We start from the raw sequence: 25,571 nt of genomic DNA on the forward strand, positions 1-25,571 counted from the left end.
TGTATAAACTTAACTGGGACCATCACTATAATTATTGCATCCGAAAATGCAAGCAAAATGAGACACACATCTTTCCGGCCTTGCCTAGCAACGAAGCTTACAAAAGGCAGGAAAAACTAACCAACGCTACTGGTTTAACTATGTAAAACACAACTTAATCGATATCGAGCGAAGAAAGAAACTGTTTTAACAAATAACTTGATACAACCGCTTTATTCTTGTAATAATCCCATTATGATAAATGTTTCTCCCCTGTATATTCCATAAATGTAACAGCAAACTGAAGATGATCTATTTAGCATAGCAAGTCTCATCACAGGAATCACCTCTCTCAAAAACAGCAGCTGCACCCATACCCGTGCCTGCATTGCACAAGTTGCTCATGATTTAGAAACACATACGAACAAACACAAAAAGAAGAAATATATGAGGAAAAGACACCTACCAATACACATCGACACAACACCAAATCGGCAGTCTCTACCACGTCGCTTCATCTCATGCAATAGGGTCGCAACACAACGAGCCCCTGTTACAAGTCTCATGTATTACATATGAACCAGGCACGTAATAATAAACCAACCATAAAAATTAGACCAACGGATCAGTTTTATAACTTCATTACGACATCATTATAGATTGAATGAAATTATTTATTTTACACAAGTGAAAAAATTCTGTTACAGTATGATGTAGATGTGCAATTTCTTTAGGTTACCTGTCGCGCCCAAAGGATGTCCAATGGCAATTGCACCTCCGTTGACATTGATCTTTTGAGGATCAATTTCAAGCTTCTTTTGACAATACAAAAATTGCGATGCAAAAGCCTTCCAGAATAAACATAAACCAAACCAAAAAAAAAAAAAAAATGCTTATTCTCCAAACGTTAATATCACAAACGAAAATTACTAAACACCAGATAGTTTGTATCTCATTGTCACCTCATTGATCTCAAAAAGATCAATATCATCCACTAGAAGTCCAGCAGCCTTTACTGCAGCAGGAATTGCAACAGCGGGTCCAATACCCATAATCGCTGGGGGAACACCAACAGCAGCGAAAGTCCTGCAATGAATTATATGTTTGAGTCGAGTAATCAAACTGAAAAGGTAAATAAATGGACAAAATATGACCCACTTGACACTATTAGCAGAAAGATACAAGGAACTTATCTAAACAAATAAATAAGAAATCATGACAGTTCCATGGAAGTTCCCTAGGTTACGTCAAGTTAAAAATCAAGCAATGAACTACATACCTAAATACACCAAGTATTGGTAATCCCTTCTGCAAAGCAAGACTTCTTTTCATCAGGAGAACAGCTCCAGCACCATCACTCACCTGACTGGAGGTTCCTATAGATACGGCATGAAAAATGTAAGATTACTTGCTTATGAACACCAACGATCGGTCAGCAACAAAATAATTTGCTATGTACCAGCTGTGGTTGTCCCATCTTTCTTAAATACTGGCTTCAATTTTGCAAGATCTGCTAAAGTTGCTCCTGGACGGATCCCGTCATCAACAGAAATTGTAACAGGTGTTTCATCTCCAGTTTTCGGGTCAACAATCTTCTCCAAGTAAGGATTCATATCAGAAGAAAGCACACCATAACATAACAAAATGAAGGTAACAAATGAGGGAATTATACCTTAGTATTGATTGGAATGATCTCGTCTCTAAACTTCCCAGCAGCAGTAGCTGCAGCTGCCTTCCTATGGGACTCAACCTATGTAATGTAAACACAATTAGATACACAACACATCTGATTCTGAAGGAAACAAAACGTGGTAGGTGAATTCAACTCACCGCAGCTTGATCTTGTTCCTGCCTTGTGACACTGAAACGCTGAGCAACATTTTCTGATGTAATTCCCATTGGAAGAAGACAATCTCGAGCTTCTGCCATGGTCTTCACCTGGTAAAGTTGGAAGATGTCAATCCCAATCATATTTAGAACGTGCACACAGAGAAATGTGTGTGGGAGGGCACATTTAACGAGAGTTGACAGAGATAAGGGGGGGTATACGTACTCTTGGGTTAACAGATCCTTCCCAAGCCATAGGATTGGTGGTCATAGATTCTAACCCAGCACCAATACCTATTCATATACATTTGAACTGGTTAATTGTGCTCATAAAAAATTTAAGAAGCATAAACAAAAGAAAAAAGGAAAGGAAGATACTCACCAATGTCATAAAATCCAGCTTTAATAGCTGCAGCTACATCAGCAACTGCCTGTAGACCAGAGGAACATTGCCTATTGACAGTCCTAACAGGCACGGTTTCTAAGAAAAGAAACACGTATAATCATGGATCAGTGAAACATCATCGGCAGTGGGTATACATAATTGACAAATGCAAACTTTTGAGTATAGGACATACCAGGAAACCCAGCATAGAATGCAGCCATCCTGCATTCGCTAGCTCTTTGGGAGCCTGCTCCTAATACTGAGCCAACGACAATATCTCCAACTTCTGCCGGATTAAGATTTGTTTTCTCTATTAATGCCTGGCCATGTAGAAGAAACACAAAGTTAAAAAGATTCAACCTTACCAAAACGGAAGCACGCCATCGAAAGAGAAGATGGAAGAACATACCTTTAAAACTGGTGCAAGAATATCATCAGGATAGGTATCCTTGAGGCCACCCCTCTTTGATTTGCAAAGGGGAGATCGGTAGGCACTGCATAAAACGATGAAGATAAGGTACAGAGTCAGGGAAAAGACAAAATCCAGCTACTAATACTTACGCTACAACAACTACGTCATCCCCAAAAGCGGAACTCCTCTGATACGAAGCACTGTCACCAGCTGCACAAACGGATGCCTGGTTTCAAAGTAAAAGATAAGTAACCAATTAAAAAAATGGAAAAGAAACATATATGGGGTAAACCAAAATCAGGCCAATTTGGTAGGCGTATGTACATAAGGAATATGCTATGATTCAGTTGTGTTAGTTAGTTGCAAATCAAATAAACATTTAGCTTACCAGGAAACAAACATAATCAAATAAGCAAAAAGTTTTGTTCAAAACCTCAATTAAAAAAAGAAACCCACAACCCATCTGCCTACTCCAGCAGGGGAAACCTAGATAGATTATCATCATCGATGGGGGGGAAAATAAAGAAGAGATATGCCTCGACAACAACGATAGGCAAGAGAGACAGGGGGTTCATCTGTGGGGAGAATTCCTCAGAAATAATTTGGGTTGGTCACTCTGTGTGTGTATGTGTTCCATCGATCACTATAACTATTTCATTTGTATTCAATCTCCTCTATCTATACTTAGTAAGCCAGACAGATACCTTATGGAATTTGAGAATCGGAGACTTGAAATACTTCAATATAATTATAATATAAAGTCAAGTGAGATATATATACATACATAATAATAAACATGATGATTAAAAAAAACCCCCCAACAACAAGGATCATCATTTCATTCAAACTATGCTGCTCCATCAATCCAATCAACCACCCGACCGACCGACAGATATACGGAGATTTAATTAAAAAAAAAAAAAAGGGGGATGAAAAAGAGGGGCATACGGAGATAGAAGAATCGAGATTCTCAAGAGATGAAGCAGTTGAGGACGGACGGAGGTGCTCTAACAATACTCTTTGTCTCTCTATTGCTTTCTCCATTCCTTCTTTCTTCTTCTTCTTCTTCTTCTTCTTCTGTGCGTGTGTGAAAAGAAGGTGTTTTTGCGTATGGATTTGGATTTGTGTCAACAGCCAAGCCAAGCGATCTTCTTTTGACTATTATTTATATATAGATACTGAGTATATGGATACTGCATAGATACAGACAGATATAGGCACAAATTAATTTCATTAATTAATTAATTAATTAAAATCTTTATCTTAGCGTGTGTGAATGATGTGGAACTACAGCATAGGGATGTGTGATGCTTATCATTTATTTATGGGCATACGTAACTTATGGATGGCGGTCGCTCCGTCGGTATCCTTTTCTTTTCACCACTAACATAATGGTGTTTCCAATTTAATTTACAACTAGCAAGAGATTGATAGGTCAAGTTATTGAGTATGATAGTCAAATGTCTTAGTCGTACGAGCTTCATTCTTGGATTTAAAAACTGTCGAAAATATCGAATGACATCTCTAATGAAAGAATATTAATTTTTAAAAACACCCACACAATTTTTATAATCTATCGATATGCGGTTTTTGAGATAAAAGATTTTAAATGAATTAGAGGAATAAAATGATTTATGGAGGAAAGAGAAAAAAAATAAGTGATTGAGATTTGATGAGAGTGAAGAAAATGAGTGATTGAGATTTAAGGGTATTATAGGTATATTAGGTACAGATGTTTAAATTAGTGAATAAAAAAAAGGGATATATTAGGTATACAAAATCCTTAATTGAGATAATATAAAAAGGCAAAATGTTTTATAATATAGTATTAGATAATAAATATAAATACTTTCCATTGAAAGGAAACATTATTTTGAATATCCCCTTTGGAATTTAATTGTAAAATAAATCCAATCACATATAATATATTTTACAATGATAAAGGTTTTTTTAAAAGTTTTATAAGTTATTACTAAAAAAATGTTTCACCCCAAATGATAAAAAGTCTTTATAAAAGCTTTTTTTTAACAGTATCATATCTTAAAAAAAAATTTACAAAAACATCATTGAAGATGCTTTTAGAAAAAATTAAAAATGAGAGATAAAAAAAATTAAAAATGAGAAAAAAAAAGTGTGACGGCATAATTTGTAAATAAATATTTGCCTTGATATTACATCTTTACTCTTTATTAAAACAAACTTCTTTTATTTTAAGCAAATTAAACACTTTATTAAAAAAATTCAAAATCCCTTAATTACTCTTAACACATCGAACGCACAATCAAGTCTCTCTTTCTCACACATACACACAAATCAACACAACCACCATCGCTCATTGCCTCCAACGGCCGCCCCACCGCACCACCACCATTAAACGTCATTGCCATCGTTAATGCCGTATGCCACCACGACCCGTGACCACCACCACCCAGAGGCGGATCCAGAAATTTTTTTAAACAGGGGCAAAAAGAACTTATTTGATAACGGATGAGCCTCATAACCGCCCTTAAACAACAGCAAAAAGAAGTTGTATAACTGCAATGAAATAACCTCGAAATAGCTTCAAAACAACCTTAAAATTGTCATGAAACTCTACAAAAAACAACCAATAAAGTCCCAATAATACAAAATTGAAACATAACTTTAATAAAACCAAACAGCAACTGAAAAATAGCAATAATGCAATAGTAAAATAGCCATTTATTCAAAACTAGTTTTAATACTCGTACGATGTACGGTTACTTTTATATATATATATATATATATATATATATATATTATATTGGATTATTTTTTTATCTAAAAAGTGGAAACTTGCGTCGTATAATTAACTATGTATTTTTTTCAGCTTTATTGTATTCACGAAACTTGAAGTTTTGGTTATTGTGAACATAAAATGAGATTATGGTTATGTGAGACCGGTTATTTTCACATTGACTGCTTACGTGGCATGCGCACAATAACTTTTTGGGATTAGTTTATGCATACAATTAAAAAAAACAGATTATTTTTTTTTCAATCTCGTTGGAAACTGCAAATACTCGCCGAAAAACTTAAAAATCCGATTAAACCTTCGTTTCTTCGAATTAGACCACGAAATTCACACCAAAATACTCAAAAATTAGCCGCGAACAAACCCTTAATAAAAGTTAAACCGATTGAGATTCGCTGGAAAATTCACCAACTCGCCGAAAAAATTAAAATCACCATAACTTTGTTGTTTATTCGAATTTCGAATTGAAACCAACACCAAACTGCTCAAAATTGTTGTCCAAAACTCGAAAAAACAACAAAGTTATGGTGATTTTAAATTTTCCGGCGAGTTGATGAATTATCCGGCGAGTCTCAATTGGTTTAACTTTTGCCGAGGGTTTGTTCGCGACTGATTTTTTGAGTATTTTGGTTCCAATTTCGTGGTCTAGTTCGAAGAAACGAAGATTTAATCGGATTTTTAAGTTTTCCGGTGAGTATTTGCAGTTTCCAGCGAGTTTGAAAAAAAATAATCTTTTTTTTTTTAATTGTATGCATAAACTAATCCCAAAAAGTTATTGTGTGCATGTCACGTAAGCAGTCAACAGGTCAACGTGAAAGTGGTGACCGACTAACTTTTAACTCGGTCACTTTTGCATGCTATAGGACTATTAAACAAGTTTCCTGAATACATTAAAGTTGACCTAAAGTTTGTGCACACAATAACTTTTGAGCATTAGTTGACTACATTTCTGGGTACATATCTCTTTGATACTATTTTTTTTTCCCTTACTTCCTTTTGTAATCACGCTCAAAAGGACGAAGATGAAGTAGTTGACAAGTTGGTATCAATGTATCATACGTTCATGTTGAATTCGTGATCCCTGATATTGATATGTGTGCCAATAATTCGCATATGCTACTAACATTATATGTGTACTGTCACTGTAGTTGTTTGATTAGCAAGGTAACACAAATTGAAAGGGTAATGATAAATTCTCTTAAGTTATTAACCTATAAATCTTCTTAATTAATAGGATTATGACATGTGAAAAATCAGGGAATGAGATTAGAAAAGAAAATTAGTAGATTATATGTGTTAATAAGTAAATATATTAGAATGATTGGTTAAGATGGTTTATCGTAAAAAACATCTGAACTGACAAAGTTTGTTGATTCATATTCATATTGAGTCAATGTCAGTATTATTTCATATGTTTTTAAATTTGATCTCTTTTTAAAAATTTTATTTCAACATAATACATTAATATTAATCTTATCTTAATCATAATATACTATAAGATAACTGACCTAACGTCAATTAATCAACCATAACTCCCGATAATCTAAATGTATATATATACCTCTACATTTGACATTTAAGTAATTTTCGATATATATATATATATAGAATGTTCTTAAGAAAAAAAGGGAGAGATGATCCTTTTTTTATTTTTTTTGCTTGTTTTTTTGGGTTTTTTTTTTTCATTTTTTTACTTTTGTTATTCTTTTTTTAATTAACTCGATTTATAAAAAAATTTATAAAAAAATTAAAATAAAAATATTCTAACCCGAGTTAGTGAGTAATATATGTAATGGTACAGTACGAGATTCGTCCTTAAGGATATTAATAAGGGGTAGTTGGTGGGAGTGATATGTCATAGGGGGATCGGTGAGGGGGTGATCTACCTAACGGGGGCTTCGTCTTTAGCTATTATGGCTCCGACATAGACTGAGAGAAAAACTTTTTTTATTCATAAAATAAATATAAATATGAAGTGATGGTTTAATCAGTATATTAATTTTCCTGCTGCATGCTTCCGTGTACAATTTACAACAATGATTGATGCAATTAAGCAAAATAGATCCTAGAGTATTTGGCATAATTTATTTCTCTCCAACAATGCATAGGATAAATAAATAGTTTTTTGTTGTATTACTTGATCCATGTTGTGAGTTTTCAAACTGGCTTTGAACAAGATATTTTTGGCTTTAAGTTCAAAACAATGTCAGATTCCATCAGCATGTTAAATGCTAAACACCGATTTCGCTGCTAAGAGTCTACAACAACACATCTGATCGTTAGGGAATTCTAGTTCTACTCCAGAATTAAAAAAAAAAAAAATTGAAATGTGATTTTCAGACTTTCAGTTGGGCTACTTTTTATGGGCTTATATATATTGCCCTCATACAAAGATGTACTTATTTTTGGGCTGATTCTAAATTTTCTTACGCCCCCTTTTCTTTCTTTAGAAATAGATTTCATTTGTCCATTACTTTCCTCCATTACAAATTCCGTCACACAAAACATGATGATGGATAACTTTTCATAAATGATATTTTAAATTCTTATTACAGTTATACTAAAAATAATTATAATTATATTGGTGTTCAAGGGCCTGCGTCACCCAATTGTCGATTTTGGAATGTCTAATACACAATGTGTTTCAAAAAGGAAATGATTAATCTTTTTAACCAAATAGTCTAAAGATTTTTTAACCATGAGACGATGACATGTGGAAAAATCAGAAGGCAAAATTAAGAAAGATAAATAGTGGATACCACATGTCACCTTCTTATAGTTTTGTGATAACTTTTGGGCTAATCATTAGGAGGATTTATCATTTTTCATTTCAAAATTTTGTTTCGTATTTGTGGATACATAAATTATATTTTGGGGGAAGTGAAAGTGTGAGACAACACCACCCAACTTGGGTTTAATTCCCCTCTCATATATTATTAGAGTTTTAAAAGTTTAGTAATATAGCCAGTATATTATTAGAGTTTTAAAAAATAATAAAGGTTTATGCAAAAAGGTTCAAACTCTCATATCTTCGCATAAAAGAACTACAAAATTTCAAATGATTCATTATCAATTATACATTATGAACTTGAAATACCATAAAAAACTTCATATATTATCAACTAATATATTTTGAACTATTTTGTATTTCATTTATATGTTGTTTCAAATTTTTAATCTCGAAATTTTAAAACCTAAATAAATGTAAAGGTTTATTTTACCTTTGGACAATGGACAAAAGTGGTGTTGATTTTTTTTATTATTATTTTTTGTGTTGAATTCCCAAATTCGTAATTTAGTGTTTGGTTGTTTATCAGTTATTGTTATAAGGCCTCTGCTAACCATGAACCTCTTCCTTCCTCTTCCTCACTGCCACATCAGTTTTTCTCTCTCTTAAAACACCTCTTCCTCATTCACTACCAACCCCACCTCTTACTCAACTCTTCCTCAAAACACAAAAAAAAAAACCTGGCCCACCTCCTTCCTTTTCCCTCCGTTGTGCTAGTTCCACCCATCGAAGGAGTGCCATCGACAAAGCCAAGGAAGAGATGCTGCCAATGGAGGAAATGAGGAAGAGTCCAACGAAGAGCCACGAACACCCCGTTGGCACCGACCTAATTGTATCATTTGTATATAGTGATATTTGAAAAGCAAAAGTCATTGTTATAAGGGATAAGTATCTTGTAATCAGGTAACAAACTTTGAACGAACGTCTATAATAAGAAATAACTAAAGTTGTGTGTATTGTATGTAAATAATTCAAAAATAATGTTTATTGTATGTAAGAAAATGTATTCAACCAATTAAAATCAGATAAGTGACACCTCTATATGGTTGTCACGTATGTTTTCTTACATACAATAAACATTTTTTAAAGTTGTTTACATACAATACAAAAAACTTTAGTTATTTTCTACTATAGACATTCATCCAAAGTTTGTTTCATTCCAGGATATTTATTCCTTATTATAATTATATCGTATGTAGTTGAAGGTGATATTTGAAAAAAAAAAAAATACACGCACACACAATGAAACAGTTAATATATAATCATATGACGTTGCAAAATAGAATTTCCCTTGGTGTCAAAGTAAGGACTCATCCCACTATACACACACAATAATGGGTTTTGGACTTTCAATTGTAAGAAATTGTAAGAAAAAGTTTATTAAAAAAGTTAGATTTTTATTGTACGACTGTGTTTTATAGTCTTTTATGGATGAATACATTGAAACAATATGTAATCAGTCTTTTGAATCTTAATAACAAACCTCTAACATTATACGAAAAGACTTTTTTTCCCAAATAACACGACATTATCAAATAACAATTGACCACCTAACAAAGTGTTAGAGATCATAATAAGAGTCAAGAAATACAACCAAATACAAAAAAAAAAAAAACAAAAAACAAAAAACCTAAAAACAAGTGATACAATATAGGGAAAACGTTAAACTTGTGCCATTTACATTAACCTTGTGCCATTATACTAAAGGTATTAATTGTAGTGGGCCGTATATTACACGGCCATATACAATATATATATATATATAATATATCTATATAATTATTAAAACAGTAGGAAACCGAATGATTCTAAAGCATCTTTAACTTAAAATTATCTTATAATATTGCCACATAGGATTAATCTTATGTGTCATCTCCATATTTTTCTCTACAATATTAATCTTTATATTGAAATTAAATATAGAAAAAAAAAGTGAAATAAATTTAAAATCATTATAAAAACATCATATCTTTTTTAGAATTGATTATACCTTACGACAAAGTTTAGAAAACTAAACTATGAAATTCATTTGATTTGTTAATATACTCCATATTCTTTAATTTGAATGATTTAGATATTTTTAATTACTATACAGATATAGAGGATATATAAATAAAGAAACTAATTAAACATTAAAAAAAACCTAAATTATTTTAATAACAGAATCTTAAATTTATAGGAAATATAAATAGATTTCTTACCTAATTCTTAAATCATATGTCCTAACATATAGATTTTTACATATATAAATAGATGAATGAATGTAAACAACGTAAATTTTTGTATTGTTTTCTTACGACTCAAAGTGAATGTAGTTATGGTTTTTAGGTTTTATATTTTCATGCAAATTAGTTTACTATAGTAATATGAATTGGTTGTTTATATAAACAGATTTCAAGCTAAATGTTTTTTTTTTTTTGATGTTATTTTTGTTAGATTTTCGTTAACTAGACATAGAGGCTGTAGATTCTTGGTGAATAATAATTTTTTAAAACATCATTATACAAAAGAACTAGATATTCATTTTTGTGAGTAATAAATGTGATTTTTTTTAAAGTCGATTATTTTATTTTTTAACTTTGTAAACTGTAACAGTTAGATTTTATTTTTTTAAATTTCTATTTATATAGCTAGCAAAATAAACAACACAATAAAATTACGATAACTAGATCACATTTTATTAATTGTCAATGTTAAAAGTTTTAAAAAATAAATTCAAGCGAAAAGAGTATATATAAAGATGAATATATCATATGCATGCTGGAGCTGTGGAGCATATCCTACAAACAAACAGCATCGCTGAATTAGATTCAAAACACGTGGGTCTTCACGATAAGGTGACACGTTACATATTGACTTGGACACCTGTCCAAACAGAAATGGAAAAAGACCGAAAAACTACGTGGGGACCACTTCACGGCCCGTTTTTGAGCATATATTATGTTTTTTCCATGAGGATATGGGTTGAAATAGGTCACACCCTTGTGCTCCAATTCGATTGGTCCTTTACGCTTTAAGCCCATATGTTGTATCACATGCGCTAGTTTGACTAAAATGCAAAACAAAGACTTTCGTTATATAATATTCCAACACAAATGTGATCACTAGGTAGCTAGCTGGGTGATGTCATCGATCTTTATTTGGAAATACGGAGTATTTGGTTTGTAGTACTCCTTGTACGTCTAGACTCTAGACATACATACTAATTAACTAATACACAAAATATCCAAATTAATAATATCCATCCATACCTATCTCATTTCATTATAACTAGCTTGTTCTTAATCAGTAATCTATGATGTTCGATACGCAAGCAGTTGACCGATGCAATTTGGCACCAAACCATCGATCATATAACCCTCATTTAATCACACTTACAGTACCATATATCGTTTATTTTTAAATAAGTTTAAACTATTTTCATTTACTTTGAATCATTCTACACAAACATAATGCCATATATCATCGCCAACACCAGTAGTAGTTATCATTCCGATCAATGTACCGTCACCTGGTAGCGCTACAAACGTGCAACCCTTTTAGTAATACTCGTAATTGATGAAGTATAAATTGTTTTTACGAACATTCAGTTGGTATACGACATCGGAGAAGTCTCACCGTATAATAGTGAATTCTTGCATGAACCCTAGACAGCGAGATGTTGACCATGAGCCGTTACAAGTATTCGGAGAGAAAAACTCCAAGACTTTGTTATTCATAAGAATCGAACTGAAGACTAATTGAGTAAAACCAGAAGTGACAGCTAACTCTGCCCGGTTGAAGTATAAATTAATGGAAAGATTTTCCACTTAACGAAAATGATCTTTAGGAAGGTAGTTATTGGAGGCAGCGTTAAGCAGCGGATCCAACACAAGATTAGGTCTCGATCCCAGGTTTACTTAATTAATTGCTTTGACCGCTTTCTTTCTTTCTAGCTACTACTAGAAAAAAGGCGTAAAAAACCTCGTAAAGGTTCAACGTGTCAATAGCATTGCTAGGTGGACCACTTTACTAGTTTTCACGTGGATGCACTTTTTCATATTATTACCTCGATCAATCTAGTCTAGCTACATATATATAAAAACCCAGCTATATTATATATACAAAACATAAATAAATTAAATACTCGATCCATATATTATATTTATACGCGTACGTAACGTACATTTCGTTTGCTTCAGTTCACTAGCTAGCTAGTCACTCCCACAACCACCGCCATGGAGGCGTCGTCGTCTACGAATGTCACAGCAAAACCATTATTATTAACACGCCGTATAATTAATAATAAAAGCCAACAATCAACATCAATCATAACATGCACATTTCATACAAATCATCACCAGCAACAACAACAACTCACTACTTCTAGTACTAAAACACCGCCATGGAAACTAATATTGTCACCCCGCCGCCGCCAGATTAAACCCTTACAGGAATATCATCTAGCCCCCCTAGTGCTTAGTATTAATCCTTTTCAGAAACTAGCAGCCTCCGCACTAGACTTTGTGGAACAGTCACTTATTGGACTTGAAAAAATTAACATTAATAATAAATTGCCTAGCTCAATTGACCCGGACATTCAACTGATGGGCAACTTTGCCCCTGTTCGTGAATGCCCGGTTCAACACGGGTTGGAAGTGATAGGTGAGATACCCGCTTGCTTATCTGGGGTTTACCTTAGAAATGGGGCAAACCCCATGTTTAAACCAACCGGTGGTCACCATTTGTTTGATGGTGACGGCATGATACATGCCGTCACGTTGGGCCCCAACAATAAAGCCAGCTATTGCAGCCGGTTCACTAGAACCAGCCGCCTGGTCCAAGAACAGTCGCTAGGCCGGCCGTGTTTCCCCAAGCCAATAGGCGAGCTGCATGGCCACCTTGGTTTAGCCCGCCTAGCGCTGTTTTATGCCAGGGGTTTAGCCGGGTTGATAGACACAAGTCATGGGACTGGCGTAGCGAATGCGGGCTTGGTTTATTTCAACGGTCGGTTGTTGGCAATGTCGGAAGATGATTTACCTTACAGCATAAAGATTAAAGAAGATGGCGAGATAGAAACATGTGAACGGTTTGATTATGAAGGACGAGTCAAGTGCCCGTTAATCGCGCATCCTAAGGTGGACCCCGTGACAGGTGAACTTTTCTCGTTAAGTTACGATGTTGTGAAAAGGCCTTACCTTAAATTCTTCAGTTTCGAGAAAAATGGTCAAAAGTCACGTGAGGTTTCTATTTCCTTAGACCAGCCGACAATGATACATGACTTTGCTATCACGCAAGGTCACGTGATCATTCCGGATCACCAGGTTGTATTCAAGTTATCCGAAATGGCGCGGGGCAAGTCACCCGTGGTTGTTGACCCGAATAAGGTATCAAGATATGGTGTTTTACCTAAATCCGCTGAAAACGAATCGGGTGTCCAATGGATCGATGTACCCGATTGTTTCTGTTTCCATTTATGGAATGCATGGGAAGAAGTAGACCTAATAAATAATAATGATAATAATGATAATAATAATAATAATAATGGGGATAAGATCATTGTCGTAATCGGGTCATGCATGACTCCTGCGGATGCCATGTTCAATGAAAGCAGCAACGATGATGATGAGCCTCTTCGAAGTGAATTAACCGAAATTCGGTTAAACACAACAACCGGGGAATCATCAAGACGTGTTATCGTGCCGGGAATGAATTTGGATGCGGGAAATGTAAACAAGAGACGCCTTGGACGTAAAACACGATTTGTTTATTTGGCAATAGCTGAACCTTGGCCAAAATGCAGCGGCATTGCCAAGGTTGACCTGGAGACAGGATATGTCACCAAGTTATTCTACGGGAACGAAAGGTATGGAGGGGAACCATGTTTCGTTCCCGTAGGAGGGACTAACGGGGAGGAAGACCAAGGGTATTTAATGACTTATGTTAGGGATGAAGATAAAGAGAGGTCGGAATTAGTAATAGTAGAGGCTTCAAGTATGAAGCAAGTTGGGATAGTGAAGATACCTAGTAGAGTTCCGTATGGTTTTCATGGCACCTTTGTTACCACTCAAGATTTAGCTACCCATCACATTAATTAATTACTAATATTAATTAAACATACATGTCTATATATTTGAATTACCCCGTAATATATGTCAAATTAATTAAATTAAATTATCATTATAAATAATGTTGTATTTGTCTATACTTTTAATTAGCGTGAACAAATTAAAATTTTTGTCCCGCTTTTATATGTGTAAAAATATATAAAACTAAAAGTGTGTAGAAATTATCCATACTAAAAAGTATGTAGAAAATAAAAGTTTACACTTTTTAGTGCGAACTTTCATAATTATTTTGTAACACCCAATTTGTCAACACTCACTAAAAATTTTGTGTGGACAAATGAAGTGTTACAAAATAATTATGAATATACATACTAAAAAGTATGAACTTTTAATTCCACACGTTTTTTAGTGCGGATAAATTTCTACACTCTTAAATCTATATATTTTTACATACATAAAAGCGTGACAAAATTTTTAATTTGCTCATACCTATTAAAAGTGCGGACAAATGCACCATTATTTGTATTGTATATACTTTCTGTGGCCTCGTGTTGTTCTATGCTCTTTATTCACACTCACTACTTGTATATATATTGACGATTTATATAATATATATTTTTAACCGTACATCATTAAATGTGTTTCGCGGTATATACAGTATAACACTCTAAAACATTTTTTATGGTATACGGTTAAATATAAGTGATGTACAAGCCATTACTCATTTTTGATTAACAGAGCGAGATAAGAAAAGGAAGTAAAAGAAGGCTATAACCTATAATGCTCTCAAAACGCAAAACTAACCAAGAAAATAAACTCCCAACTTCCTCCATAACCATTTAGATACTGAATTTCATCCTAAACGTGGAGGACCATTTTTCCACTTAACTGTCATGCCATCTTGTGAGTTGTGTCTTTGTCAAATTAACATACTACAACTAGACAATGAAATAAAATACTCAAGATTATAGTTATAAAAAACAAAAATAAATAAAATAACCTACTTATCTCAAGATTTTCTCAGTCACCCTGTGTGGCTTTGTCTCGGCATAGAGTTTGGGCTTTGGAGTAAACTATAAGTATTAAAGTGTTTGGTCTCGGGCATAGACTTTGGGCTTTGGAGTAAACTAATTTGACATGGATCATTATTGTGTATGAATGATAAAATGGGCCGATTTGTCTGTGCAAAATAGATATATCAAGTCTTTGATTTTGGCCTTTTGGGCCTATCTTATGTTAAATACTCGTAAGTCACTACTGGATTTTTCACGTATGATGATTAGTGAAGCTGATTTGTATTTGATACTTTGATACTTCCTATATCTTTCATTTCATTTCGTAAAACATGTTCTTTGACTGTTAAGAATTGATTTTATTAGGTCCGTCCAAATCTTCTAGTCTTACGCACTTGAATCATGTTCCTTGTAACAAGTTCAATGATCCATAGAAATCTTTCGTTTTCTTCTTCTTCTTCTCTTTTTTTTTTTTTTTTTTTTGAAAAATATATAGAAATCTTTTAGGATCCAATTTAATCACACCTTGTTATATAAAATAATAAAATGATACATAATAATTTATATATATATATATATATGTATTTGAAAATAATAATAAGTGAGTTAATACATATCTATCTATCTATATAAATATTAAAACAGCAGTTAACCGAGCGATTTTAGAGCCTCTTCAACTAAAAGAATTATTCACACATTGCCACATAAGATTTTATCCTATGTGTCATCTCCATACATATTTTTGACATATATATATATATAATATATATATAATATAATATATTTAACAAATTTTAAATGTTGGTAAGATATTCAAATTTATTCACTATGATTAATAATTATATTGGCATATCTTGAGTTTATATTTCGTGAACTTTAGTAAAGTAAATCATGGTAAATGGCCTTTTAATAATAACTAAGATATATAAACATCGAAGAATTTTTTAGATGAACACGGAATATGCATCTACGATATTAAGATTAAATATTTTATATTTTTGCTCACATATCATGTTTACACAAATATATGAGTTTTTTATTGCTTTCTTAATTATTCAACTTGTATGTAATCAGGTTTTTATACTTTATATATTTTTCATGCAAAATAGTTTACTATATTGATATGAATTGGTTGTATATATAAAATATAGACATCAAAAACCATGTTTCTTGGATGTTTTTCGGAGCATTGACATATAGTTGGAACTTCAATGTGTTTATATAAAGTTGTGTTCTTGAAATTGGTGGGTTTATTTATATCCTCTTCCTTTTTTTTTCTTATACGCAATTCTTTTTTAAGGGATGAAGATGTCGATTTTAACGTAAATAATGGATATTAACAATAAATAGACATAAAAGATGGAGATACTTGATGAATATATTTTTTTTTTGAAGCATCACTTTAAAAAAAATGAATACACTCATTTTTGCGAGTAATTGATGTGAAATTTTTTCTTTATAATTTTTTTTATTTAGTTGATTGTTCTATTCCTTTACATTGTAAATTGTAAAAGTAAGGCTCAATTTTTTTTTAATTATTTTTTTATTTCTATTTACGTAGCTACAAAAATAAACAACACATTCAAACTATATATTAAAAATTTTTAAAAATCAATTCAACAGCCACGCATCGCGTGGGTAAAAAACCTTGTATAATATATAAATACATATATAATATATAAAGGATGAAAAATATGTAAGTGGTTGTTATATATAGAGTTTCCTTATTTTGTGAAATATTTTTTTTGTAAAAACCATGAGAACTCTTAAATAATATATTTGTTCACATGTTTTTTTTTGGTCATTCACATGTGAAATGATATAAAAAAGTATGTTGTAAAAGAAACTTTTTTTAAAAAACATTCAAAATAGCCTTTTGTAAACTTGTGAATGAATATGTTTACGTTTTCGTTCACATGTTAACAAATGGGTATATATAAGGTTTTGAAATAAACTTTCTTCTAAAACATGCATTTTTATAACGTTTCACATGTGAATGAACAAAAAAAACATATGATCCAATACATAATTTAAGAGTTCTCAAAGTTCTTACAAAAAAATGGGTTCTCAAAATAAGTCTCCCCGTTATATATATACATACTAGTTCTAATACCCGTATGATATACGGTAGCCATCTAGATTGTATCATAAAGAAATTTAAATATGCCTTAAAATGATGCATGAGTATGAAATAAATTATTGTTAAAGTAAACCGATGATCGAAGATAAGTTATAATAAAAGATAATGAGTAATGATAAAGGGTTTAGTATTTAGAAGTGTAATAAACTTTTACACTTTTTTTATTGTATGAATGTAACTTACATTTGATACATTGTAAGAAAAAACTTTGTAAAACTATTCAAATAATGTAACATTTTGACATGCACCAATCGAAAAATTACACGTGCTAGATCATATAATTTGCCACGTATACATTTTTACATTGTTTGAACAGTTTTATAAAGTTTTTTCATACAATGCACCAAATCTAAGTTATATTCATACAATAGGAAAAGTGTAAAAGTTTCTTACACTTCCAGATACTAAACCCAATGATAAATATAATATATGTTTAGTTAAAGTTTTGGATTTACCTTACTTTTTTACAATTAGATCAAAATCGAAACTTGTAAGCATAGTGGATGATGATAAATAGTCTTGTGATTACGGATCGTAAATTTAACTTTTTGGAGTTTTCATGTTAATAACTTATTATTATAAATAAACTTTAAAAATTATAGTATATAGTCAAAATAAAAATAAAAAAAACACGAAAGCTAAATCTATTAACCTAAATCTAATCATATGCTCTTACCCAAACTAAACATATTGAGTAGCTTAAAAATTCATAAAGTAAAAAGTCGTTTAGAATATGAAAAACAACATCCTTGTTATATAATTGAACTATTACTTAAGCATTGACCACTTATAAAAATATAATATAATAAGTTAAAACTAAAGTACTTGATAAATTAAAATTACATGAAAAGAAACTTACTTTCAACAATTGCATGTGGTCTTTTCCTAACAAAGAATATCTTTCGTAACACATATTGGTAGAGCTTTTTGATGGATTGAATTGATGTATAATTATTTCTAATGTTTTTCTTTTTTCGGGGGCATGTATTCAAATTGTATGTTAACTAAGTATGGGGTTTCAGTATGAGTCGATGTACGAAGATTATTAAAAGTATAACATTATATGGAACAGATTATAAAATCTAAAAGTAGGAAAATTATTAAAAAAACTATCTCCATGGATAAATTTATATTATTACTTGCTAAAAGATTATATAAAATATATCGCATAGATTCAAAATTGTTTCCATATAAATAATATTCACTAATTTAAATAATAACAATTAGAAACATAATTGTATCAGGATTCTATTTAAAAAATTATATAAATTACTAAATCAAAAGGACACGTGTCGATCAAGGATCTTGCCACATGTCGTTTCAAACTGTTTTAGTATATTGGTACTTTTCTCATAATATATAAGATAAAAATCAAGATTAGAGATGTAATATTTTCTATATTATTTGTCAAAAATTAAATTAAAGATTTGTCATTGCGGTCGATAAAAAGCTGGACGCACACATGCTTAGTTTTTTCTTTACGTTGAAATATATATTGTGGTTGGAATGGGATTGAATTGCGTGGATAAGTTTAGGGGCAGATTCTGCTGCTTATATCTAATTATCCAAGTGTGTAGAGACCGTAAAACCCCACATCCACATGGGGATGGAGCTACCTAGCTAGGCCGAAGCTTCAATATAATTCATTCAATCACGTACTAGCTACATTCTCTGATTTCTTTCTTTCCCATACGATAATTAATAATACCATACAACATACGTGCACCCAATCACTTTGCCATATGTATATGTATTTTTGTATATTATTTGATAGTTAGTTAGGTCTCTATATATATATCCATCCATTATTTTATAGGAGATGCGATTTGGATACAACACAATATATCAATTATTAATATAATCGCACTTTAACGAATTTGCTATTATTATCTTTTACTTTTGATCGAAGAGATATTATTATAAGCAGCAAGAGGCCGGCTAAATATTTAAATCACGCTAAAACTATAAAATAAACGGAACATATATAACAACGTACCATCATATCGACTCTAAAAACTAACATGACACTAGACCAACAGCATGCAAGACAACATAAAATCTAACCAGAACTAATTAATTAAGCTGATACTCATAGCTCCATATTGTTATAAAACGCGGTATAGTAGCTAGAACTTTAAAAAACTTACCCGTATAATAACTTAAATAAAAAACAAACTATTGCATCATATATTTCATTTAACGTATTGGATTCTCTTATTTTATTTGATCTTGTATATGAGCAATGATAGATATACATATATGGATCTAAATATTATAGGCAAATGCCCGCGTGATGTGACGGTGTGACGACGACAACAACAGGTGGTGGTGGCTGTAGTGGTGAGGCTATTAATGTAAAAATGATTGATGTAAAATTAAGAGAGTGATATAGTTATTTTATAGGTTGAAAGATATATGTTGTAATTATTCATTAAGGTATTATATATGTATATCTTAGAAAAAGATGTTTAAATTAGTAAATAAAATAAAAAAAATTTGGATTATCAACTACAGATTACCTAATTAAAAAAGTTAGGGAAAAAAAGTTGAAGAAAACAAATATCTTATAATATAGTAGAAATAAAAATTATAACGATCATGCCTAATCAACCAAACTATTGATACATGTATTCTACTTTTTCTATTCCTCATCTCCCGTTTAAAATTTATATCCTTGTAATATGTCTTAATCTTCTTTTTAGATATATATAAGTTTTTTTTATTATTATTATTGTCATATTTATCAATTTTTTGTTTAAAGAAAGAATAAAAGGATATTTGTGATGAGGAGTGAGTGGGCATGTAATCGGGTGCATTTGATTTCTCCTGTGATTTTGGGAGAATAATGGTCCCGCCTGCCAACTGTTTCTACAACATCAAATTTAATTACCAGATAATTGTTTTATACTTTTATTCAACTTAGGTTTAACGTAAAAAAATAAATCTATATACTATGTTATAAAAAAACATCTATTTGTTAAAAGTTACATAAGAAAATTATTTAAAATATTTTTACTGATTAAATTTTATCAGTCCATCTTTTGATATATTTCTATTAACCATTTACTTCAATCATTTAAACTACTCAACGTCGTCTTTACCAACCAGCAACAATTATCCATACCATCACACTGTCGTCGCCATGACCACTGTCCGCATTACACGAGTACCGTGCTAGTAAAATATAACAAAACTATGTTAGGATCCACGCGATGCACGATTTTAAGAAATTCCATGCAATATTTAAGAAAAATTTATGCAACATTCATAAAATGATTTGTAGTGAAAAGTAAATATTTCATGACTACTCGACGTCACCTCTACCCGCCAGTCCGTCACCAACAGTCACCCATACCATCATAAGACACGTTGTCGCCGTTATAACCACTGTCCGCATTACGTGGGTACCGTGCTAGTAAAATATAACATAACTATGTTAGGATCCACGCGATGCCCGATTTCAAGAAATTCCATGCAATATTTAAAAAAATATATGCAATATTCCATGCAATATTCACCTATCACATCTATACTATATTAAAAAAACAATAGCAGCCATGTTGAAAGTTACATGGAAAGAAATGTCTAAAATGTCTTTAATGATATTTTACACTATTAGTCCTTATTTTTTTTAAAATCTCAATTAACTCGTTACATCAATTACTTTTACATCAATTATTTATACCACTCAACGCCGCCTCTATCACCAAAAGTTGTCCCCCACCGCCACACTGTCGCCGCTCCAAACACCCTGCCACATAACGCAGGTACCGTGCTAGTACTTGGAAAAGTAAATAACAACTAATTAAACTAAAATAGCACGAAAGTGAAAGCATTCAGCCCCAAACAAAAAATAATTAATCATTAACATACACACGTTTTTGTACAATTGATTGGCCGGGCATGAAGAGAGAAGCCTATAAAAATAAAACATGAAAAATGAAGTGCGTGATTCACATTTCTAGTTCTGACGTTTTACTATTTCAATACTTTAGATTTTCAAATAACAATAGCAGTTAAAATAGTTAGAGATATGATCAAAAAAATTATTTTGAGAGAGCAAATTTATTTAAAAAATGATTAATCTTCCTAACCAAATAGCCTAAAAATCTTCATAATAATGAGATGATGACATGTGAAAATCAGGGGGTAAGATTAGGAAAGAGAATTAGTAGATACTCCATTCCACCTTCTTATAGTTTAGGAGGATTTTTAGGTTAATTTTTAAGAGGATTTATCATTTTCCAATTTATAATGTTAGTCTTAACTCTTGAGATTTTTTTTTAATCTCTATGATTATCTTTTAATAAGAAGGTTACGAATATGCTTTAAAATAAAAAGATATACATTATATTAAAATTGGGCTGTAGGCAATTGCCCACTCCACTCTCATGCTAAATCCGTCCTTACACTTAGTTATAAATAGAGATATAACTCTTAGGTTATTGTTAATTCGTTGACATGTTAATATTAAAACGCATTATAAACATTTTTATGTATTTTCTAACCGCTTAATTATGATCAGTTATTAATAGTTATGGTTTGGGTTTTGTAAAACAAGTATTAAAGTAAAACAAATAAGACAAGATCTTGAACCTTAGATCATGGTAAAATTGATGCACAAAGATTCACATAGCAATTGATGTATGATGATTTTCATGGTGCACGGTGATTATCACTGAAGAAAAACTTATTGTTTTATTTGTTTTACTTTAATAGTTGTTTTGTTTCACGTAAACCTTTAATAGTTGATAGCAAACAAACAAAATGTGGTGAGATTATTATTAACCGGAAAACCAATCCTATTAAAAACAACAACTCGTTGACACATATAGTTTTACCATGGGTAATCTAATTGTTAAATAGATATTTTAGGAGAATATATCATTACTCTAATTAATTGTATATGCTTAGACCTTAGTTTAAAACAGTGATATGCATATATCTATATTAACATATAAAAACTATATACCTAGCTCATATTAAAAATTACACTTTTATTACATGTGAAAGGATCAGTATACCACTTTTATCTTTTATATCATCTATTCATTATTAGTGATATGCATATATCTATATTAACATAAATCTATATACCTCATATTAAAAATTACATTTTTAAGACATGTGAAATGATGAGTATACCACTTTTATCTATTATATCATCTATTCGTTATTAAAAACATACAATACTCGTCTACGCATTTTACATCAATTACCTTACAGTACTATTCGTCGTCTCCGTTTACACAGTCATCGTCACAGCCACACCGTCACCACCGCCGTTGCAACTTTACCTAGATTCGCCGCTAGTAATATAGCTAGTATGCAGAGGCGTGCCTAGTAGGGGGGCTAATGCCCCCTTCCAAATTTAGATTTTGTTATGTATTTTTTAATTTTTCATAGATTTTAAAAATTTTACTATAGGTTTTTAACATTTTGCCCCTTTTTAAATTTATATTTCATGAATTTTTTAATTTTGCCCCCTCCTAGATTTTTTTCTGGTACCGCCTCTGCTAGTATGAATTAAACTTGGATAAGGAATACTAGTAATAAATCATATGTATTTAATATTAATATATATAGGGCTGACAACGACGCATAAACTGACTTGTACCCCATCGCCACATGCTTGTACACATGCTTGGTCTCCACTCTCCAATACTCCGTTGTCTTTGGTATTTTGCTTCTTATAATTGTTGTTAGGCAAATCTATCATATAATTAGAAGAGGAAGTTGTAGGGGTGTTGATGGGTTTATTATTCAGGTTTTGATAAATAATAAGTTTATCCATAATTTAAACCGAATAAGATTTGGGTTATTTGGGTTTGGGTTGTTTAGACCGGGTTTTGGGTAACCCAAATAAAAAATTATGTGAACTATGAAGCTTACTTACTTAAAACAAAGTTGACAAATTATACTTCAATTTAATTTTAATTTCAAAAACATTGAAAATCATACTTCGTAAAAGTGTAAATTAACAAATTGTTTATATTCAAAGGTGTTTCAACAACTTTGATTATCTAATTTTTAATTTAGTGCATTACAATATGGTTATATTAATCGATAAATAGTCATACATATGTAATATATATAAATTATAAACTATTAAAAATAATATAAAACATTTAATTAATTAAACAATCTTGACAATATATAACGTAAATATTATTTAACTAAACTATTGAAGTAAAATTTAACTAAGCTATTGTTATATGAAATTTTAATACAAGATGTATACAGTATAACTATTATACTCGTAATATAGTAATGCTTTTGTATAATACTAACAAAAGGCAAAACGGTATGTTTGATATTTGTCTACCATAATACTTACAATACAAAAATAATCGAGTAGGGAATCATATATGGTAATTTATAAATAAAAGCATAAAGAGTGAGTCAACTATATAGTACTCTTATAAATATCATATAGATAAAAAAATAAAATAAATCTATATGGGTTATTCGGGTTAATCAGTAAAATAAATTTTACCCATAACCCAAACCATTTAAAATTATATGGGTTTGGTTAACCAAATAAGAAACCCGAATAACCCAACCCATATAACCCAAATCCATTCGGTTGGGTCGGGTTAATTGGGTATGGGTGTTTTTCAACACCCCTAAAGTTGAGAGTACATTTGACATTCCTTAAAGTTTTTTTAAGGCTTAAAACTCTCTCATAATTACTCTAGAGCCTTCTCCATTTTTTTCTAGATTTTTTTTCATTTTTTATTTGATTATTAAATAGATAATTATATTTAAAACTCTATCATAATTTTTTTTTATCAAAACAAATCTTTTTAAATTTTAAATTTATATACTATCTATAAAACTCTCCCAATATATTATTATACATATACAACCTAAATTTTTATTAATAATTTTCATATATATTATTCCTCTCCTTTCTATCATTAATAAATAAATCAAGTCATGTAAATCTCTCAGTAAAAATAAAATATGGTTTTTCTATATCAATTCAATGTTATTTTTGATATTTTGTTCATGTTTGTTTATTACTGAATTGTTATTTTATTGTTAATTTTCATCTCTTTTACTTTATTTTGTTGTCAATTGTAGTTTCATTATGGATTCTTATTCCACTGCAAAAGGGTTTATTCATTTAAATTTGTTTTGTTCATATTTTGTTATTTTTCACCTGTTTTGTTATTTATTATTTTAATATTTATTTTTAATATATACTTTTTGAGATTATCCTTTCATCAAATGGGACTAAAAACTAATATTTACCTTTATTATAATATATATATTATTATCCATTTATTCAGTAACATCACTTAAAGTCTTGAACACTTGTTATATGGAATTGTTTGTCTAAAAGTTTATGTGATGGGCAAATTCCATAATAATATGCTTATTTAAAGGAACCTTTTAACTTCTTTCTGCGACAAATTAAATTAAATATAATATATATATACTTCACACATTACAATTTTCACTAGGCGAACTACACCTTGGTTATTGACATCTTATATCAAGTTAATCTAGTGAAAACTGAAAAGCTATAAATATGACACATATAAAGTTGAGCTGAAACGTATATAATGATTAAAATATATTATATTATACGATTAATTGTAATTGAAAACTAAAAGAGTTGTAGTTAATAATTATCATAGAGATTTAGAGACAACCAAATAGGCGAACATATAATTCTACCAAATTGAATTTTTATTTTTTCTATAAGTCGGTCGGTATTCAACATTAGAGGACACCTCATCATACAATGGTGAAGTCATGCACGTACTCTAATTAACTACGAAATGTACATCATGAGTCGTTACTCGTTACATATGATTCAAAGCAAAAACTCCAAAAATGCGTCTCTCCGAAGAGTCGAACCTGTGACCTGGGATACAACGAGGATGAATCTAGCTAGTTGATTCAACCTTCACTGTCTTACAAAATTGAATTAATTGTATTACCAGTATATGGTTAATGTCATGATAAATTCATTTCATTAATGATTTGTCACGTTTTTGTAAAAGTTAGTTCTGAGCTGGGTAATTACAACCCTACTAATCTATACTCTATATTAAGGAAAATATCCCCTCATGTTGAAAGTTACATAGGGGGAATGTCTAAAATGCCCTCTTATGTAATATTTACACCTACAAAGCTACAACCCTTTAAAATATTTTCGCATACACTATTCTCTTAACATTAATAATTAAATTACA

The 25,571-nt window shown here is 31.0% G+C and overlaps 2 protein-coding genes across 2 annotated transcripts; one reads left to right on the top strand and one right to left on the bottom strand.

Moving 5' to 3' along the window:
• On the bottom strand, positions 1-3,788 carry LOC122601118 (3-ketoacyl-CoA thiolase 2, peroxisomal). Its single transcript, XM_043773891.1, has 14 exons — positions 3,552-3,788; positions 2,753-2,829; positions 2,601-2,685; positions 2,385-2,511; positions 2,189-2,287; positions 2,033-2,100; positions 1,810-1,917; positions 1,652-1,729; positions 1,439-1,571; positions 1,259-1,355; positions 942-1,065; positions 719-827; positions 446-529; positions 1-362 (listed from the first exon to the last, which is right to left on the bottom strand). Exons 1-14 carry the CDS (start codon positions 3,645-3,647, stop codon positions 292-294), a joined length of 1,356 nt encoding a protein of 451 aa, XP_043629826.1. The 5' UTR covers positions 3,648-3,788; the 3' UTR covers positions 1-291.
• Positions 3,789-12,381: 8,593 nt separating this feature from the next.
• Positions 12,382-14,241, top strand: LOC122596544 (9-cis-epoxycarotenoid dioxygenase NCED6, chloroplastic-like). The gene has a single exon (XM_043769146.1). It carries the CDS (start codon positions 12,382-12,384, stop codon positions 14,239-14,241), a length of 1,860 nt encoding a protein of 619 aa, XP_043625081.1.
• The last annotated feature ends 11,330 nt before the right edge of the window (positions 14,242-25,571 follow it).

The sequence above is a fragment of the Erigeron canadensis genome, chromosome 1 (assembly GCF_010389155.1).
Source record: "Erigeron canadensis isolate Cc75 chromosome 1, C_canadensis_v1, whole genome shotgun sequence".
In the NCBI taxonomy this organism is placed as follows: Eukaryota; Viridiplantae; Streptophyta; class Magnoliopsida; order Asterales; family Asteraceae; genus Erigeron; species Erigeron canadensis.